The following is an 18,948-nucleotide window of genomic DNA, read 5'->3' on the forward strand; positions in this document are numbered from 1 at the left end:
ATAAAAATAAGCAGCATTCTTTACAAGCTGATGAGTTTCAACTGGCTCCCACAGTTCTAGATGAGAAGAGGAAGGACATATTGCCCCCAGGTGGCAAATGTCTGTGCAGTGCAAGGAAATAAAGAATACAGCTGGGCACTGAAAGATCTGGCCAGGCTTCTGGAACGATTCTCCAGGTGATTAGCTATATGTGTAGCAACAAACACTAAATCCCCATCACCCAGCATATCTGGGGGCACGTAATAGGTGCGCCCGGTAAATATTAGCTGGATGAACAGACAAATGAATCCAATACTTTTGGGTGTAAATACTTTTACAGATGTGTACGGGGACGTCACGCACCTTTTTTGAGTTTCCGTACTGCCAGCATACGGTGCTGGGAGGATAGTTCCCAGATCCGCAGTGTTTTATCGTCGCTCACTGTTGCGCAGACAGGCAGGCGAGGGTGAGCCGCCAGCCCCCATACTTCTCCTTCCATGTGCCCCTGTAGGGGAGGAAACGGGGCAACAAAAACCAGTTCATGCTTCTCGGCTAGCCCTTCCCGCGAGTGTCCCAAACAGGTTCAAATATGAACAAACACAGTTTGAGTTTCCTGGAGCCAAAGTGATTGTACTGGATAAATTTTTCGCTTGAACTTGAATCTACAGCTGGGCCTGCGCGATGCTAAAGCATTCATTTGGAAAGCAAAGCAGGGACTCACGTTGCTCCTAAGTTTTGTTTATATGATGCCGAACATCTTTCCACTTAGAAACATCCGAGTAAATAAGGAACTGCTCTCATTTTATCCTGTTTGACATTGAATACACACAGTACATATGTATCTTTTCATAAAACAGCTTGGTCACAATGACACAAACCACTTTCTTCCATAAAACCATATTCTAAAAACTGGAGGTACCACTTATCTCTGTCAGAGGAATTGGACAGCAATATTCTCGTTAATTAATTCTATTCTAGTTCTTTGAATGCACAGATTTGGCAAAGCAGATTAGAGAGAGCTGAATTTTCATTTTAAGCGTCCTGGGTATAGCTCAGGGTCAGCATTTATTCACAAATTGTTCTATCCATGGAGCACAGAAAACCGAAAGGGGCTTGATAGGCATTGGACAAATTCCACATGCCGACGTCTTACCACAAACACACTTAACTGGCTTAGAATAATAACTGAGATGAAACAGTGTTTAACGAATGAACAATTAGGGAGAAAATGAATCTGATTTTTCTAACTTATCACTCAGTAAAGCAGTGTAACGAACGATTAGATACGGAACAATAAAACAGACCAGATTGTTTACTGAATTTCTGCTTTTAGTGGCTAATTATAAAAAGGCTTTGCTTAGTAAAGCAAAAAGGAAGACCACACACAGGCATCCGAAAGGTGTTTGTAGTTGGAACGCTTTGGGGAACAGGTGGCTCTCCAAAGAGAAACTGGAAGATTCCGGTTTAACTGGGAAGCTGTTTGAGCAAAACAGTAATTTGGCAGAAGATACAAAGTTCCCAATGCAGCTGACATTCAAATATCTGAGAAGGGCGTAGATATTGGTTTTGAATTTATTAGATTTGGAGCACCCGACATCCCCAGTTTTCTAGTTTCCTTCCCTTTAGAAGCCTCCCACCCCCAAGGCCACGGTCAAAGGATGGGTCAGGTGTGAGTCCTCCCTTGCTCTCCACCAGACTGGATCTGCTTGGGGCTCTTTTACAGACTGAGTCCTTTTGCACACAGAGGACAGGGCTGTGGGGCTCTGAGACCCTTTCAAACCACTGCATCATATATTGATTTAAAATGGTATTTCTTTAATCTAATGTGATTATGTACTTTAATTCCTGGATCCTATAGGAACGGACAGTGAGTGAGGCAGGCTGGAAGTCTCTTGAGTGGCACAAGGAAATGAGCTTGGGACTTTACTTTCCTCCTGACCACCCTAAAGCTAATAATAACCAGCTGCATAATTGACAGTTGATTATATGCAAAGTGTATACAATGGGGATTTTCAGAACTCACCTCCTGTCTCTTCTCTCATCCCCCCAACCTATTCTCTTAAAAAAAAAAAAAAAAAGCAATCTATTCCAAGTAACATTGAATTGCCGTGCTACAGAAACTAGAAAAATGGTTCTGAAATCTCCCCACAGCAGGATAGCTGATAGTCTTAACGACGCTGCCTCTACTATTCCTTAACTTTCCCTCTGTGTCCACCTCTCAGGACAGGACTGTCAGCCCCTAGAGTAAGCCCTATTCCACCACACAGAGCACAGGGCTGGTCTTGGCAGGAGCCCAACAAACACTGATTGAACTGAACTACTGAGTTCTACCTAGGAGGAGATGGCAAATGGTTGACAGACTGAAAGAGGAAAGAGAGATGCTGAGATAAAGGAAAAGAATGGCACACTTAAACAAAATTAGCTCAGCTATTATTTACTTTTTAAAATTTGAAAATGTAGAGTTTAAATCTTACGGTGCTATTTAAATCATATTGTAGTATAAATCTTACAACATACTTAGCAATATAGCATGTGGCTAACAATTTAAAGTCTCAAAAATCTGAGGATTAAAAAGAAAAAAACACTGAACTTTCAATAAAATTAAATAAAAAGTCATGGTCAAGGAAAACGAAGGCAAGTGCAGTTGCAGAATAAAGAAATCTCCCCTCAAGGACGCATCTCAGCACAGTTCTCAATCTGGGCTGCCTGTAGCAATCAGCTACAGAGCTTCTGAGGTTTGCTTCTAACACAGAACTTTTTTTAAAACACAGATTCTTATTCAGGATATCCAGGGTGGGGCCTGAGCACATGCACTTTAAAAACCTGATCCGTGATGTGTGTGCAGACCTGCTCTCAGGTGTAGCAAATCAGAGGGCCCCTTTCAGTGGGATTTTGGGGACTAGTCCTAATACAGTAAGCCTGCAGGTATGCATCAGGTCAGATGTGCTGGACAGGTGACCCTCATGATGCTCCTGGTTTTCACACTCTTGTGTAACCACCTCCCTTTGAGTGCGGTATAGCCTGTGGCTTGTTACCAACCAATAAGATATGGCAAAGGGGATGGATGTTCATGATCACACGTATGTGATGATATGATTATGTTATTTAAAGTTACTTAAAGGCACAGTAGTACCCGTTTTTCGTCTTTCCCTTGCCCTCTTTGAGGAAGCAAGCAGCCATGTTGGGGAACCCCATGTGACGAGGAACTATAGGCAGCCTCTGAGAGCTGAGGGTGGCCTCTGGCCAATAGCCAGCAAGAAATGGAAGCCCTCAGTCCTGCATCCCCAACGAACTGAACTCTGCCAACAACTCGAGTGACCTTGGAGCAGATCCTTCCACAGTTAAGCCTCCGATGAGACCACAGCCCTGGCCCTTATTACAGCCTTACAAAACCTTAAACAGAGGACCCAGTTAAACTGTGTTCAGACTCCTGACCTGCAGAAACCATAAGATAAGGAATGTTTTTCTTTTAAGCTGCTAAGTTTGTGACAATTTGTTATACAGCAATAATGATTAATACAGCATTTGCCTGACCCTGAAAGTGAGTGTCTCCTTAAATTTTGTGCCCTAAGTGCCCCCCGTTGCCTCACCCTGGTTCCAGCTCTGGTGTGAATTGTGGTTTAGGATGTGTGCAAACACAGTACCTGAATGAGCAGTGTCATTGGGCCATTCTTATCAATTTCCAGGATCTCTCCATTTTTCGTTCCCACCAGGATATGTCCATGTCCCAAAGTGATGGCACGAATTGAAGGGTTATCTTCCAAAAGCAAGCCTGAGGAGGAAAAACTGCATTTAATACTGCTATATTTAGTATAATAAAAAATAAAATGATTGTAATGATTATATAAATTCTCTTTTTATAGTTCCAAAGTACTAGTTACTAGGCAATTATCCTTGATATTTCTACCAGGAGCCAAGGGCTCTGAATGTGGAAGAAAAAAAGACAGTTGATTTGGTAATGGCTTTCCAAGAACTTAGTACTATCTTTTCCATCTCTAGGAACAGAAAGATTTCTACTGCATACTCGGGAGTGGCACCTTTTGAGCTGGTTGACAATGCTGCTCTTTTAATGGCATACGTCTTCAAGCATCTTTCAAACATATCATCCCAGAGTTCCACAATTCCATCCTTTCCACCTGTTACAAACCCCTGTGAAGGCACACATCAGAAGAATTATGTACACATCAAAATGACAAGGTACCCACCCAGCCTCAAAAGGATTTCCCCTTGGGTAAAGAAGCTTTGTGTTTTCTTCCTAAGTATAGGAGGCTGAAAAATCTGAATGATAACATAATATTAATATAATATTTTCTGGAAGCTTCTCTCCCCTATTTCTCTAGCAGGATTAAACACTTTCTCATTGTGTGTCCATTTCACTTTCTTCCGACCATTGGCTGGAATTTGGCACCCTGAATCATGGACAGTCATTTCTGTGCCTAGTCCCCTGACTGGAATGTGGATTCCTACAGAAAAGGACCAACCTCAAAGCCTGGCAGAGTTTCTGGTATCTCATATATTCCTGCTGAATGAATTGGAATTAACATCACAATTAAAAATGACTGTTAAATATTTTAAAATATTTACGTCCAGGAAAACCATCATTATTTATTATTAAGAGTAACTTAGGTATTTCACATAACAAAACTATCCTGCTATTTTGTTCAATACACAACAATTTCCACAATAATTAAAATCCAGATGAATTTTTACAAAACCTGGGAAGTAAGAAGTTTAACATTGGGTATTTTTTGCTAGATGATGATTTCTACTCTTGTTCTAAGCTTATGATTTCTTGGCTTTATTAGTTTTCCTTTTTGGCAACTTACATATACAAACTGTTCTTTAAAAAGTTGTTTGTTTGTTTTTTTTTAAAGAAAACTACTGAGTAAGTCATTCTGTTTCCTCAGAAACTTCTAATGTACTTCATTTCAATGAAGTTCACAAGGAAATAATATTTTGGAAGTTTATTATATTAAATATCCTTATTTATCCTTATTATAGATTGTGAACCTGGGGACATTCACTCTCCAAATTAAATTTAAATGCATTATAGTATAATGTGATATCCCTGCCATTTCCCATGATTTTTCAGCTTAAGTTACGAAGCAATAAAAGAGTTTAAACAAGTTATATCACATCAACTTCTGAGTCTACAAAAAACTTTGCATTCTGCTTTAATCTTTTCTACAACTTGGAAGTTTAATCAAAAACAAATTTGCTAGTGAAAAACATCTTAACCACTAAAACAACCATTGTAGTTGCACATCTAACAAGAACCTACTTCCATAGCGGGATCAGCATATTTACCTGGGAACAGGTAAATGCAAAATGAGGCTTACCTTAATAAGGTGTATTAGGTGGCTTAGACTGTTTGGAGGTCAGAGAGCACACATAAACTGGTACCATCAGCAAACTAGCAGTGAACAAAAAATTGATATTTTCTGGCAAATTGATTGAAGAAAGTGTTTTAAGGGCACTGAAGGTAAGTGTGATCTATTTTTTTTTTTTTTTTTTTTTTGCCATGCCTCGAGGCATGCAGGATCTTAGGTTCCCCAACCAGGGATCGAATCCGTGCCCCCTGCAGTGGAAGCAGGGAGTCCTAACTGCTGGACTACTGGGGAATTCACAAGTGTGATCTTTATTTAAAACAACACTGCAAGGCAGGGGACAGATCAGGACAAAGACGAGCTTGAGTAGAAGTACAGCTGGTGTGATGGTTAATTTTATGTGTCAACTGACTGGCCACAGGGTGCCCAGATTAAATATGATTCCTGTGTGTGTCTGTGAGGGTGTTTCTCGATAAGATCAGTATTTGAATTGCTAGATTCAGTAAACTGCCTTCCCCAATGTAGATGGACATCATCAAATTCATTGAGAGCTTGAATAGAACAAAAGGTAGAGGAAGGACAAAATCACCCTCCTTTTTCCTGTCTCACTGACTAAGCTGGGACATCTTATCTTTTCCCACCCTCAGACTGGGATTTACACCATTGGCTCCCCTGGTTCTCAGGCCTTTGGGCTTGAACTGAATTACACCATCGGTTTTTCTGGGTCTCCAGCTTGCAGATGGCTTCAGTGGGACTTCTCAGCCTCCGTAACTCCATGAGACAACTCCTTATAATAAATCTCCTTTTCGTATATGTATATGTATGTGTATATCTCTATCTATATCTACATCCTACTGGTTCGGTTTCTCTGGAGAACTAACACAGCCAGTGAAAAGACTTCACTCTGACACGCTTGTTAAAACTGAGCCTGTCTACACAGGAACAAGCTGGTTATCAACATAACTTCAGGTCATACTGATGGGAGGGACAATAATTCAAACACCAGGCACTTCCAGGTCTCTGCTCATTGTGCCACCGAGGTGGAAGACTGTGTTGAAATATTTATCAGGACTCTCTGGCTACTGCATGTCTGCATTTATCCCAACACTTCTTAAGGAGTCCTTAGGAGTGACAGCCAGGAAGAAAAAGTGTGAAAACAGAAGAGAGAAGTTGCACATAAAGAAATAATTACAAACAAAAGAGAAATTTAAAGACCATTTGTGCTCCTCTCCATTCATGATAACTGTTTCCTAATTCAGAGGGTACTGTTTTTACACACAGGCATCCTCTTGGTGTAGACCTTCCTAAGCCTAACTTAAACTTTTAGAAAGCTAATGAGGAAAATAGACTATACCTTATCCAATGCATACATAGCAAACACGGGCCCGTCATGAGCTTTCACTGTCTTTAGTAGGAGAATCTCCTTCCAAATAAAAATATCTCCAGTAGCTGCTCCTGAGAACACCAGATCTTCCATTCGCCCATAAGAAACGCACATCATTGTTTCTAACTTTCCAACACTTCCAAAAATTCCTCTTTTAGAGGTGAAGCCCCCACCTGGAGTGGACCAAGAGTATTTATTACTTTTTGAAAAACTGACACCTTCTATGGACATTTAGAATGACTATCTTCAGTGAAAAACCCAGTGTGTCTACATTATGTGTCTACATAAAGCTGTATTAAAATGGCAGAAAACATCATAACAAAAACATAATAAAAGGTTTTCTCCTTCACGCATTAATTCAGCGCTTGTTGAATCCCTACTTTGTGGCGGGCACAGTGGTTGACACTGGGGTATAAAGGTGAAAAGGAAGAGTTCCTGCCTTCAGGAACTTAAGGTCTGGCTGGGGAGAGAAAGTGATATACCAAGGTTCTCTAACCAAGGTTCAGCGCAAGTTCTGTGCCAGCCAGAGGAAGGGGTGACTGAGTGCCCTGGGGAGCCAGGCAAGTCTTCCTGAAGGCTGACCAAAGCAAGTGAAAACAGCAGTGGCTGTAATGTAAAATGTAAACATGTTTTCTGTATGTTTTGCCTCGATTTTTATCACAGTGACTTTGGGGTGAGAAAAACGAATCACTGTGTAGGAGAAGTACATCAGATTTGTTCCTTAAATGTTCACATTTCCCTGTACTTTCTTATTAGCACTGAGAAACCCAGACTCATTCCAGACAACTGTAGGCAGGCTGGCTCTCCAGACATGGTGGGTGCATGACCCTTTCTTCAAAAGCAGAAGGCATTGGAACAGTAGCTTATTTATGTTTTGCCCAGTAAAAGATTGGGCTTCGTACCAAAGTTGATACTAAGAATTCAGAAACAGTCCCAATGAAAGGTCTGACCTATTAGTGAGAAAAACAAGATATCCTTCCATGTTTTGTCCTGCTTATTTACTCAACCTTATTATCAGCATTATAAACCACAAGGATTTATTTTGACCACTTACTGTGTGTCATATTTAATTCATGTGTTAAATGCAGTTATAAATAAAAGAACCCTCAAAATATTGAAAATTGTATTCACCCAACTAAAGTGATTATTTCCTGCTCAGTAGTCCAACATAATCACTGCTTTCAGAACTGATGACTGAATATAAAAATAATTATTTTCGCAGCAGAACATTTCCCAAAGCTTTCTAGATATTGATGAATATGCATGGCATCATATACAGTGTTCTAAGCTTCACAGCTCAAACATTACTTGGGAGCAAACGTCTTTTAGGCATACTTTAATTTTAGATTGCAGAGACAGGCTAGGTAGTGGTGTTGGTTGTTTGTTTTTTTCCCAGCTGGAGTAAAACTTTCAACCACATAAAGGATAAACTCTAACAATAGTACCTGCTTGTTGCCAGAATTTGATGTGCTTGATCCCAACCGTGACCAGTCTGTCAACATGGTGTGGGTTACACTTTACCACAAATATCTTATCTTTATGTCCTCTGTAAGAGACAAATAGGGGGAAAATTCCAGTTTTGATGACAGCACTGCTAGAGAGTTTTATTAAAAGCATGCATTTAGTCTAACTTTCATTAAGCACATCTAATAGGACAAGTAAATTAGAAGACGATTTAAAATACACACGGGGTCTACACTAAAATAATGAGTTTTGGCTTTTCTCCGCATGTTTGACCCCTTTCTTCTTACCCTACCAAAGCTACCAAAATCTACTTAATTATGCTTTAAACAAATCAATGAAATATTTTAAATGGATCAGAATGTCTCCTTAAGATAAAATGAATGTCACAACTATAGAATTGTAATTCTTGGGATACAGAGGTCTTGTATAAGAGGAGGGAGAAGATACTGTAAAAGTATTAATGAGAAGCTTCAAATGTAATATTCTTGCTGGGGAAGGCATAAGTTTGGGTTAAACAGAGTTTCAGCTAGAAATGTATTCACAAGAAGGCGAAGCCCCTGGCTCACATTCATGGAGAGAGAAAGGCTGTCATCTATCGATTTAAGGCACTCAAGGATGCTGTGCATTCAGAAACGTAAGTTTATAACCCAAGAGACAGAAGGACAAATATAAAAGTGAGGACTGACTGTAGGCTGGAGCTGTAGACCAGCATTCCACAGTGCCAGGAAATTTCTGGTTTAGAGTATAAAGTAATCACATTAGAATCTAAGGATTTACTGGTCTTAATGGACTATTTGATGGTTTTCTCTCGTATACTAGGACCTAACTTTCATTATGTAAAAGAAAAGCAATTAACATAAAGAACATGACTGACTAGTCTCCCTTATGAATACAGATACAAAAATCTTAAATAAAATACTAGCAAAGAGAATCCAACAACATATCTAAAAAACAGTACTTTATGACCAAATGCAGGGTGGTTAATTATTAAGGAATCAAATAATACATCATATTAATACATGAGAAAAATTATGTTATTTTCACAGATGCCAAAAAGGCATTTCACAAAAAAAATCTAACAGTCACTTGTGATTAAAAAAGTACTCAACTAACACTCAATAAAGTAGGAATTAATGGATGTTTTAGCGTTATCTCTTAGACTTCTATATTTCCCTGCAGTTCTTGACTCTCACTGAGAAACCTAGATTCATTCAAGACCAATTATACACACACTGGCTCTTCAGACGTTGTGTGCCATTACCCTTTTTTTGAAAACAGAATGTGCTGGAACAGTACCTTATTCATGGTGTGTTTGTGTGTGTGTCTGTGAACTCGAAAGTCAGATTCTTACTGAATGTTATTCCCAATAAAGTTGGGAACAAGACTATCACCACTACCATTTAACATCGTACTGAACATATTACCTAATGCAATTAGACAAGGTCTAAAAAGTAAAGGCACAGGAGCTGGAATGGAAGAGGTGAAACTATTTCTTTTTGCAAATGATAATAATTATGTCTAAAAAATTCAAAAGAAAATAACGTAAAAATAACTACAAATAAGATAATTTAGGAAAGTTGCAGTATATAAAACTAAATACAGAATCAATAACCTTAATATATACAATATCCAGTTGAAAAATATACTGGAAGAAAGGACTCTATTTATAAACAACAATAAAAATATCAAGGCATAAATTTAACAAGAACTGTGCACTATATGCAAATGAGTACAACCACCAAAAAACACCCCATATTTGTAAGATAGAAAAGTAGACTTAAAAAAATGGAAACACATTCTATGTTCTTGGGTTTGAAAACTCAATCATAAAGATGTTAATTCTCCTAGCTTTGCTTATAAATTCAACTTGATTCCAATAAAAAAGAGCATTTAGTGTCTGTTCTTTAATCTGGAGTTAGACACCTTGATTTTAAAGTTCTTATGGAAGAATAAAACAGCAGTAATGGCCAGGAAAAGTCTGAACAAGAAAAGCAAAGTAGGAAGGGTAGCTCTCCTAGATATTAAAACAATTTATAAAGCCTTCACGATTAAAACAGTGTGGTATTGGTGCACAAATTGACTGACAAACCAATGACAAAATAGAAAATCTAGAAAGAGACCCAATATTTAAATGTAGTAGGTAATAAAGACAGATCTCAAATCAATGGGGGAAAAATTAATACTAAAAATAAATGGTGTATGTTACCAAATGCTGGCAAGGATGTGGAGCAACAGGAATTCTCATTCATTGCTGGTGGGAATGCAAGATAGTACAGCTACTTTGGAAGCCATTATGGCAGTTTCTAACAAAACTAAACATGTTCTTACCATAAGATCCAGCAATCATGTTCCTTGGTATTTACCCAAAGGAGTTGAAAACTTATGCCCACACAAAAACCTGCACATAGATGCTTACAGCAGCTTTAATCATAATTGCCAAAACTTGGAAGCAACCAAGATGTTCTTCAGTAGGTGAATGGATTAAAAAAACTGGTACATCCAGACAACGGAGTATTATTCAGTGCTAAAAAGAAATGAGCTATCAAGCCATGAAGAGACATGGAGGAACTTTAAATGGATATTACTAAGTAAAGGAAGATAATCTGAAAAGGCTACATGCTGTATAATTCCAACTAAATGACATTATGGAAAAGGCACAACTATGGAGACAGTAAAAAGATTAGTGGTTTCCAGGACAGAGGGGAGGGAGGGACAAACAGCCAGAACACAAAGGGTTTTTAGGGCAGTGAATAGTGAAACCATTCTGCATGATACTATAATGGTGGATACATGTCATTATACACTTGTCAAAACGCATAGAATGTGCAACACCAAGAGTGAACCCTAATGTAAACTGTGGACTTTGGGTGATAATGATGTGTCAATGTAGCTTCATCTATTATAACAAATATACCACTCTGGTGCCAGGTGGGGATTTGAAGGTGGCTGGGAGAGTGGGTATACAGGAACTCTGTATTTTCTGCTCAATTCTGCTGTGAACTTAAACCTGTTCTAAAAAATAGTCAATATGAAAGGGAAAAGGAAAATGGTGTTTGGAACACCTTGATAGCCATATGGAGAAAGGATAAAATTGAATCTGTTCCTCATAATAAATACTGGGATAAATTCCAAATGGTTTAGAGATCTAAATGTAAAGATGAAGCCATAGCAGATCAGAAGAAATCACAGGTGATTTCCTTTTAACCAGAGGACAGGGAACACTTTCCTTAATCGGTCTCAAAATCTTGAAGTGGTAAAGACTGATAAACTTGACCACATAAAAATAAAAGCCTTTGCATGATGAAAAACATCATATCAAACTCAAAAGACAAATGACAAACTAGGGGAAATATCTGCAAGTTATAGACAACAAATATTATTAGCCCCTAATATTTAAAGGACTAATTTCTGTGTGAATTGTATTTCAGAGAAACCAAGTGGTTCATGAGAGAAAACTCTTATTTATAGAAGAATTCTAGCTAATATGAAGAATAATAAATTAGAAAATTATCATTTTCAATCCCTAATTAAATAATCAATGCAGCCCATAGTTGTAAATGGATGCTACAACAATTAGATAATACATGGATGGGAAGCTTTCAATGGAAGGATGAGGCTGATAGTACCAGAACCCACAATGGAGCTGAGCATTACTAAGAGTAGGAGAACCAGACATTTGGGGCAGTGGCACACCATGGGGTGGACTGGAATTCCTGAGAAAGAGGAATTCCATCCCTGACACTGTTTAGAATTGCTGGCTCAGGAGAGTAATAAAAAGCAGATTGGCTTTTAGTTGGTTTTCTTATTCTTTAAAAAATTCCTACAGATAATAGAAGCCCTATTGCTTGCACCTGTCAAGTCCTACTCCCACTGCCCTCACCATCTGGTATGCCACTGATTATGTTTCTTCTGATAAAGTGAAACATGAAGTACATATCAGGTACTCTTGACTAAAAAATTGACCTTAGGAGAAAATATCTGCAAATCATATATCTGATAAGGGACTTATATTCAGAATAAATTTTTAGAAACCCTTATAACTCAATAATAAAAAGACAAATAACCCTGTTAAAAATGAGCAAAATACTGATATCTAAATAGACATTTCTACAAAGAAGTTATACAAATGGCCAGTAAATACATGAAAAGATGCTCAGTATCGTTACCTACTGGGGAAATGAAAACCAAAACCTTAATAAGATATCACTTCATATCTACTAGGATGGCTATAATGAAATGACAGACAATAATAGGTATTGGCAAGTATATGGAGAAATTGGAATGTTCATTCCTTGCTGGTGGGAATGAAAAATAGTGCACCTGGGCGTCCCTGGTGGTGCAGTGGTTAAGAATCCGCCTGCCAATGCAGGGGACATGGGTTCGAGCCCTGGTCCGGGAAGATCCCACATGCTGTGGGGCAACTTGGGCCCGTGAGCCACGACTACTGAGCCTGCGCATCTAGAGCCTGTGCTCCACAAGAGAGGCTGCGCGAGTGAGAGGCCCGTGCACCGTGATGAAGAGTGGCCCCTGCTCGCCGCAACTAGAGAAAGCCCTCGCACAGAAACGAAGACCCAACTCAGCCAAAAATAAATAAATAAATAAATAAAAATTAAAGAAAAAAAATAGTGCACCCACTTTGAAATGTATTTTGGCAGTGCCTCAAAATGTTAAATACTAAGTTACTATATGACCCAGCAATTCTACTCCTAGGTATATACCTAAGAGAAATTAAACATATGTTTACTTAAAACCTTGCACACAAATGTTCATAGCAGCATTATTCATAATAGTCAAAAGGAGGAAACAACCCAACTATCCATCAACTGATGAACAGATAAATGAAGCGTGGTAGGATCCACACAATAAAAAGGAATGAAATACTGATCCTTCTTGTGACACAGATGAACCTTCAAATATTGGGTTGGCCAAAAAGTGCCTTCGGTTTTTAAGTAAAAATAAAAGACACATTCTTCATTTTCACCAAGAACTTTATTGAACAACGTGTTCATCCTTTTGTTCCACTACCTTCTGCCATTTTTCAGGCAATGTCATAATTCCATCTTCCCAAAACTTTTTATCATTTTGAGCAAAGAACTGTTCCAGGTGCCTTTTACAGTTTTCCAGGGATTTGAAATTTTTTCCATTAAGAGAATTTTGTAAAGATCTAAGTAAATAGAAATCCAAAGGAGCAACGTCTGGTGAATACGGTGGACGAATCAGAACTTCCCAGCCAAACTGTAACAGTTTTTGCCTGGTCATCAAAGAAACATGCGTTTTTCTGTTGACTAATTCTGGATGCTTTTCGTCGAGTGCTGCTTTCAGTTGGTCTAATTGGGAGCAGTACTTGTTGGAATTAATTGTTTGCTTTTCCAGAAGGAGCTCATAGTAGAGGACTCCCTTCCAATCCCACCATATACACAATATCACCTTCTTTGGATGAAGACTGGCCTTTGGTGTGGTTGGTGGTGGTTCATTTCGCTTGCCCCATGATCTCTTCCATTCCACATTATTGTACAGTATCTACTTTTCATCACCTGTCACAATTTGTTTTAAAAAACAGAACGTGTTCATTACGTTTCGGTAGAGACTCATATGTGGAAATATGGTCTAGAAGGCTTTTTTCGCTTAGCTTATGTGGAACCCAAACATCAAAGCGATTCACAAAACCAAGCTGGTGCAAATGATTTTCAACACTTGATTTGGATATTTTGAGTATGTCGGCTATCTCCCGCGTGGTATAACGTTGATTGTTCTCAATTAATGTCTCAATTTGATCGCTATCGACTTCAACTGGTCTACCCAACTGTGGAGCAACGTCCAGTGAGAAATCTGCAGCATGAAACTTCGCAAACCACTTTTGACACATTTGATCAGTCACAGCACCTTCTCCATACACTACACAAATCTTTTTTTGCATTTCGGTCCCGTTTTTACCTTTCTTGAAATAATAAAGCATAATGTGCCAAAAATGTTGTTTTCTTTCATCTTCAATATTAAAATGGCTACACAAAAGTTCACCAATTTTGATGTCTTTTAAAATGCACGCTGATATGACAGCTGTCACATACAATCTAACAAAATTGCTTCGAATGAAGTTAAAGACAACTAAGTGCTACTAGAGCCATCTTAGGGAAAAATCCGAACGAACATTTTGGCCCACCCAATATTATGCTACATGAAAGAAGCCAGTCACAAAGGACCTCATTTATACGAAATGTCCAGAATACAAAAATCCAGAGAGAATGAAAGTATATTAGTGCTAATGAGTATGGGATTTCTTTTTGGGGTGGTGAAAGTGTTCTGAAATTAGATAGTGTTAATGATTGCACAACTCTGTAAATATGCTAAAAAAAATCAAATTATGCACTTTATTTATTTTTATTATATAAGTTTCAAGTGTACAGCATTATAAGTTGACATCTGTATACACTACAAAGTGATTGAACTGTACACTTTAAAATGCGTGAATTGTATGGTATATGATTTATCAATAATACTAGTATTAAGGGAAAAAAAGCTGAATGTGAATCTAACCAAGCCTATGGATCTAACTACCATTTATAGGAAATACAGGGAAATGCCTGACATGCTTTCGTGAAGACCCAGTCAAGTTTAGAATGTGACACATTCTATAGGTCAAATGACCTGGTTTCTCAAATGCATCCATGGCAAGAATAAGGTGGGAGGGGGACTGCTATAAAATAAAAGAGGCTTAAGGGAGATGACAATCAAACGTAATACACGGGCCCTGTTTGGATGCAGAGTTGAACAAACCAACTCTCATTTTTGAAACAGTCAGATATGTTTGATTTTAAATAGAGTAATAAATTAAAGAAAGAAATTACTGTTGCTTTAGTTAGTTGTGATAATGGAATGGTGGTTTTTAAAAATAAGTCTTTTCAGTTAGAAATGCCTAATGAAGTACATACTGGTCAAGTGACACAATGTCTTGAGTTTTCTTTAAAATTTTATAGCAAAAAAGAAAGCAAAAGTAAAAAACGAGGGGAGGGCGAAGAGCTTTGTATCATTTGTAGGATGTTGCAGCTGGGTGATGGGTATAAGGGAGTTCTTTAGGCTGTTTCCTCCGCTTGTGTGTAACTTTTAAAATTTCCATAATAAAAAGTTAAAAGAAAAGTAAAGAAAGAACAAAGCACCTCCATACCTATTATGTAGGCCTTACAGTGAAAGGCAGGGAAAGGAGGAGAAACTGATTTTTGAACTTTCTCTCTTTGTTTCTTTGAAAGTCAAAAGTGAAGCTTGGACACCAGGTCCACTGAAAGTATCAGGAACAATTAGGACAGTGAGAAAAAGGTTTAGATAAAAGAGAAGAGAAAATGTGCTTAACATAAAGAGGAGAAGTGAACCAGATAACCATAAGAAAGACTAAACATCCAAAGATTTCTTGATTGGAGGAAAATCCCCACAGCTCCTAAATCATTAATATAAACTTTAGAGAGAAGACGCTAGAGAAAACTGAAATGAAAATTGAGAACAGATATCACAAATTACATCCCATACATAGAAAAGAGCATTGTTTTGTTTGCTAGTGTCTATACAAGGTCAAACAATTAGATGGTTGGAAAAGTCTTTTTTGAGAGCACACTTTAGTTTTCACCTCATTTCTTGGTGTCATAAAAACATCAATGTTGTTTATCTTGTAGCTAAAATTCTAAACTGACTAGTGATGGCACGTAAATGTTTAGTTAATGTCAACACCTAAATAAAGAACATTCTTTGAATACCTCTGTTATTTTTCCCTTAAGACGCTTGCTAAATTTGTAGAGAAGTTGCCTACAACTGTGTGTGTGCGTAAGAAAAACAGAATGAAAAGAGTTTCAGGTCCTACCCTGATGGAATAAGAATGTAGGAGAGTCCATACTGCTGCCCTAATACAGGACTATTCCTATGACCTGAGTCATAGGTAATTCACCACGTAGGGCCACGTTTTAAATTCTATCAGCAAGTACAGGGAAAAGGGAAGGAACGCTCCTCTTCTAGAAGCCAAGGGCAGCTGCACAACACGTGAGTTGGTTTCCCAATCTTCTATTCAAAACCCTCTCATTTGCATAGAGGCCCAGTCTCAGTGTATGTGATTTGGTTTTCTCCTTTTTTGTGAAGGTAGCCCACAAGTGGAAGACTGAATGAATGTTTGATTTATACCCCAGTTCTAAAAAAGATTTAAAATGGCTTACAATATAGAATAACATAGAATAAGCCAGGTAACATTGAGAAGAAGAAAGGAAAATGATACACTGGTGAGTGAAAAAAAAAAAAAGCAAGTTACAGAGCAGTATGCATAATACCCCACATATGAATAAAAATGGATAAAAATATTAGCAGAATATATACCAGAGAACATATGCTAAAATGTTAGCCATGGCTATGTCTGAGTAGTGGAATTATGAATCATTTTCATTTTCTTTTTGGTGATTTTCTGTGCTTTCTAACTTTTTAATAATCATGTATTATTTTGAAAACAGAGGAAAACTTTAAAAAGGAAAGTGAGAAAGATCTCAATTTGGTATGCAGGAGACCTGATCCCATTCACTAAATGTATGTAAGGGTAGGGACCTAAAATAGAACAAGCAGTGGAGCTAACACATACGCTGAAGGTCTATGTACCTGCTCCATGTGGGCCTATGTTTTGTCCCTAAGCTTTTTAGTAGCACAACTATTTCTCACTAACATTGAAGTAATCTTGTTATGCAACTTGATAACTGTACCTTTTGCTTAATATCCCCACTGTTCAAACTTCTGAGATGAAGCTTGTCAATAATAATTAGCCATTGTCCCCCAGTCATGTTACTGGTGTGATGGAAATCTAAATAAAGGGACATAGAGGTGCCTGATTAATTATCTCATTGTTCTGCCCTGATTGACGCTGATATCAGGCTATTTCACTACTGCCCTTAAGAGATTACTCTTGGTTATTACATAGGTTACTTGTATATTAGACTAAAATCTGAACAATCTTTAAAAGGAAAAAGAGACTAAAAAATTCATTTGTAATGGAGGGGACTGAGGTCATTCATGAAAATTAGCAAAGATCCAATCTCTTTGAAGTGCAAAGAGATTGATTCAAGTCTCATCAAGATCTTGTAATAAGATCTTTATGGGCCAATTCCAAACTTCTCTAATTTCTCTGAGCTGATAAAAACATAGGTTCACTTAAACATGTTCCCAACTGAAGGGCGGCTTTTGAGTGCAGGGTGTCCACGTTAGCCTTGGGCAGCAGCGGTACTGCCGGTGATGCCATCACAGCCATTGTGCCCCTCCCTCCATGGGGAAATCTCACATCCTGGGTGACGGGTGCTACTGCAGAACATTACCTGCCAGAACCGCACGACCTGCGGGAAGCAGGTTTGTTGTTAAGCCTTGCTAGTGGCGATGCAGGCCGTGAGTGAGACGCAGAAGTGCAGAGTGAGGGGTGTCACTGAATCAGCCATCTTCTGAGAGTAAATTAGACCCTTGGAGTCAGTAAGGTCAGTAAGGTCCCACTGGTGAAGTATTACTCCTTTTTCTTTGTCACTTCTTTCATGTCCCTGTTTTTAAAGTTTCTATCTACTTAAGCACCTAAATCTCAGGCCATAAATAGAATTTTAATTTGTTTGGTTACTTATTTACATAAATATTTATGATTGATAATATTGTATAAATATTATTTATTATTTAAAAATCTAGTATTCATCCAAAGAACTTTAACAATCTCTGATACTCTTTGGATAGAGCAATGGTGAATGTTACAATTGCAGAATTGGTCTCTGAAGACAACTTTGCAGGTGTCCTGTTAGGGGAATGTGACATATGGCTTGGGAACAATTCTAAAAATAAACTGTATTATTAACATAATGGTGTTAAGTCACTTTGTGTTAATTAAATAGAAGTAACACTACCAAACATATCAAATATATACTTCTAAAATATTAATAAATATTTCTTTCTTCCATTTCTATTACTGTTTCTGATATATAACAGGTGAGCTACCCACATGTGCAGAGGGTTTTCTAGCAGGAAAATTGCATTTCTGTTGCTTTTGAAATGCAGACGTGTGCTTTGCCAGAGATTATCTGTAATGCAGATGATATGCTATCAGAAATACTAAAGTAAAATTCAGTACATTAATCTAGAAGGAAAGCGGACTTGCGATTAGAAGCTGAATCTGAGTATTAGCGGGGAGTGGTATAACTGTGAGGAATACTAGAGAGAGCAAAAGGAAAACCGGTTGGGTAGGCGGATTTATGAGCTGTCATTTGCTGCCAAGAATTCCATCTCAGTAGCAGTCATCAGAAAAGCTCCTCATTCTCTCCTAAGACGGTCAGCTGGAGTCCTCAAGGCTCCATTTGCTCCTCCTCTGAGTCTCCAGCAATCTATAGGTTTTCATTCATTAAATCAAATTGCCAAAAAACACTTTTTTCCTATGTAATTTAAAATATCAATTTAAAAAGTGAATATTCGGGTTCAAAGTCATTAACCTAAAAATGATTTTATGGTGCCAGATAAAAAGGAAGTTGGTTTACGCAGGGAAGAACCAGTAGAGAGATAAACTGATAACATGCCTTGGGCAACAAATTGTATTGCTGGGCCTTGGCGGCCAACTATTTTGACCTCCGACTATGGCTGGGCAAACAGCTAAGACCAATGTAAGCAGGAGTGGAAAGTAGTGTTCAGACTTAGGGCTGATTCAGCAGGGAGGGAGGCTGGGGCAAGGGAGGACAGGTGGCCTATAAATAGCAGGTGGTCTTGGAAGGTCTATTTATAAGATGGGGAGATTAGGGCAACAATTTGCCTGCTTTG

At 38.2% G+C, this 18,948-nt stretch overlaps 1 protein-coding gene across 1 annotated transcript in view; it reads right to left on the reverse strand.

Annotated features, from left to right (window-relative positions):
• Positions 1-18,948, reverse strand: part of EML6 (EMAP like 6) — a 184,741-nt gene that overhangs the window by 82,823 nt on the left and 82,970 nt on the right. Inside the window, exons 18-22 of the mRNA XM_033838189.2 lie at positions 8,136-8,236; positions 6,661-6,863; positions 4,017-4,128; positions 3,624-3,751; positions 343-484 (exon numbers count right to left, since the gene is read on the reverse strand). Of these exons, the coding sequence (XP_033694080.1) occupies positions 343-484; positions 3,624-3,751; positions 4,017-4,128; positions 6,661-6,863; positions 8,136-8,236 (686 nt within the window). The remainder of the gene's footprint in view (positions 1-342; positions 485-3,623; positions 3,752-4,016; positions 4,129-6,660; positions 6,864-8,135; positions 8,237-18,948) is intronic.

The sequence above is a fragment of the Tursiops truncatus genome, chromosome 14 (assembly GCF_011762595.2).
Source record: "Tursiops truncatus isolate mTurTru1 chromosome 14, mTurTru1.mat.Y, whole genome shotgun sequence".
NCBI classification, from domain to species: domain Eukaryota; kingdom Metazoa; phylum Chordata; class Mammalia; order Artiodactyla; family Delphinidae; genus Tursiops; species Tursiops truncatus.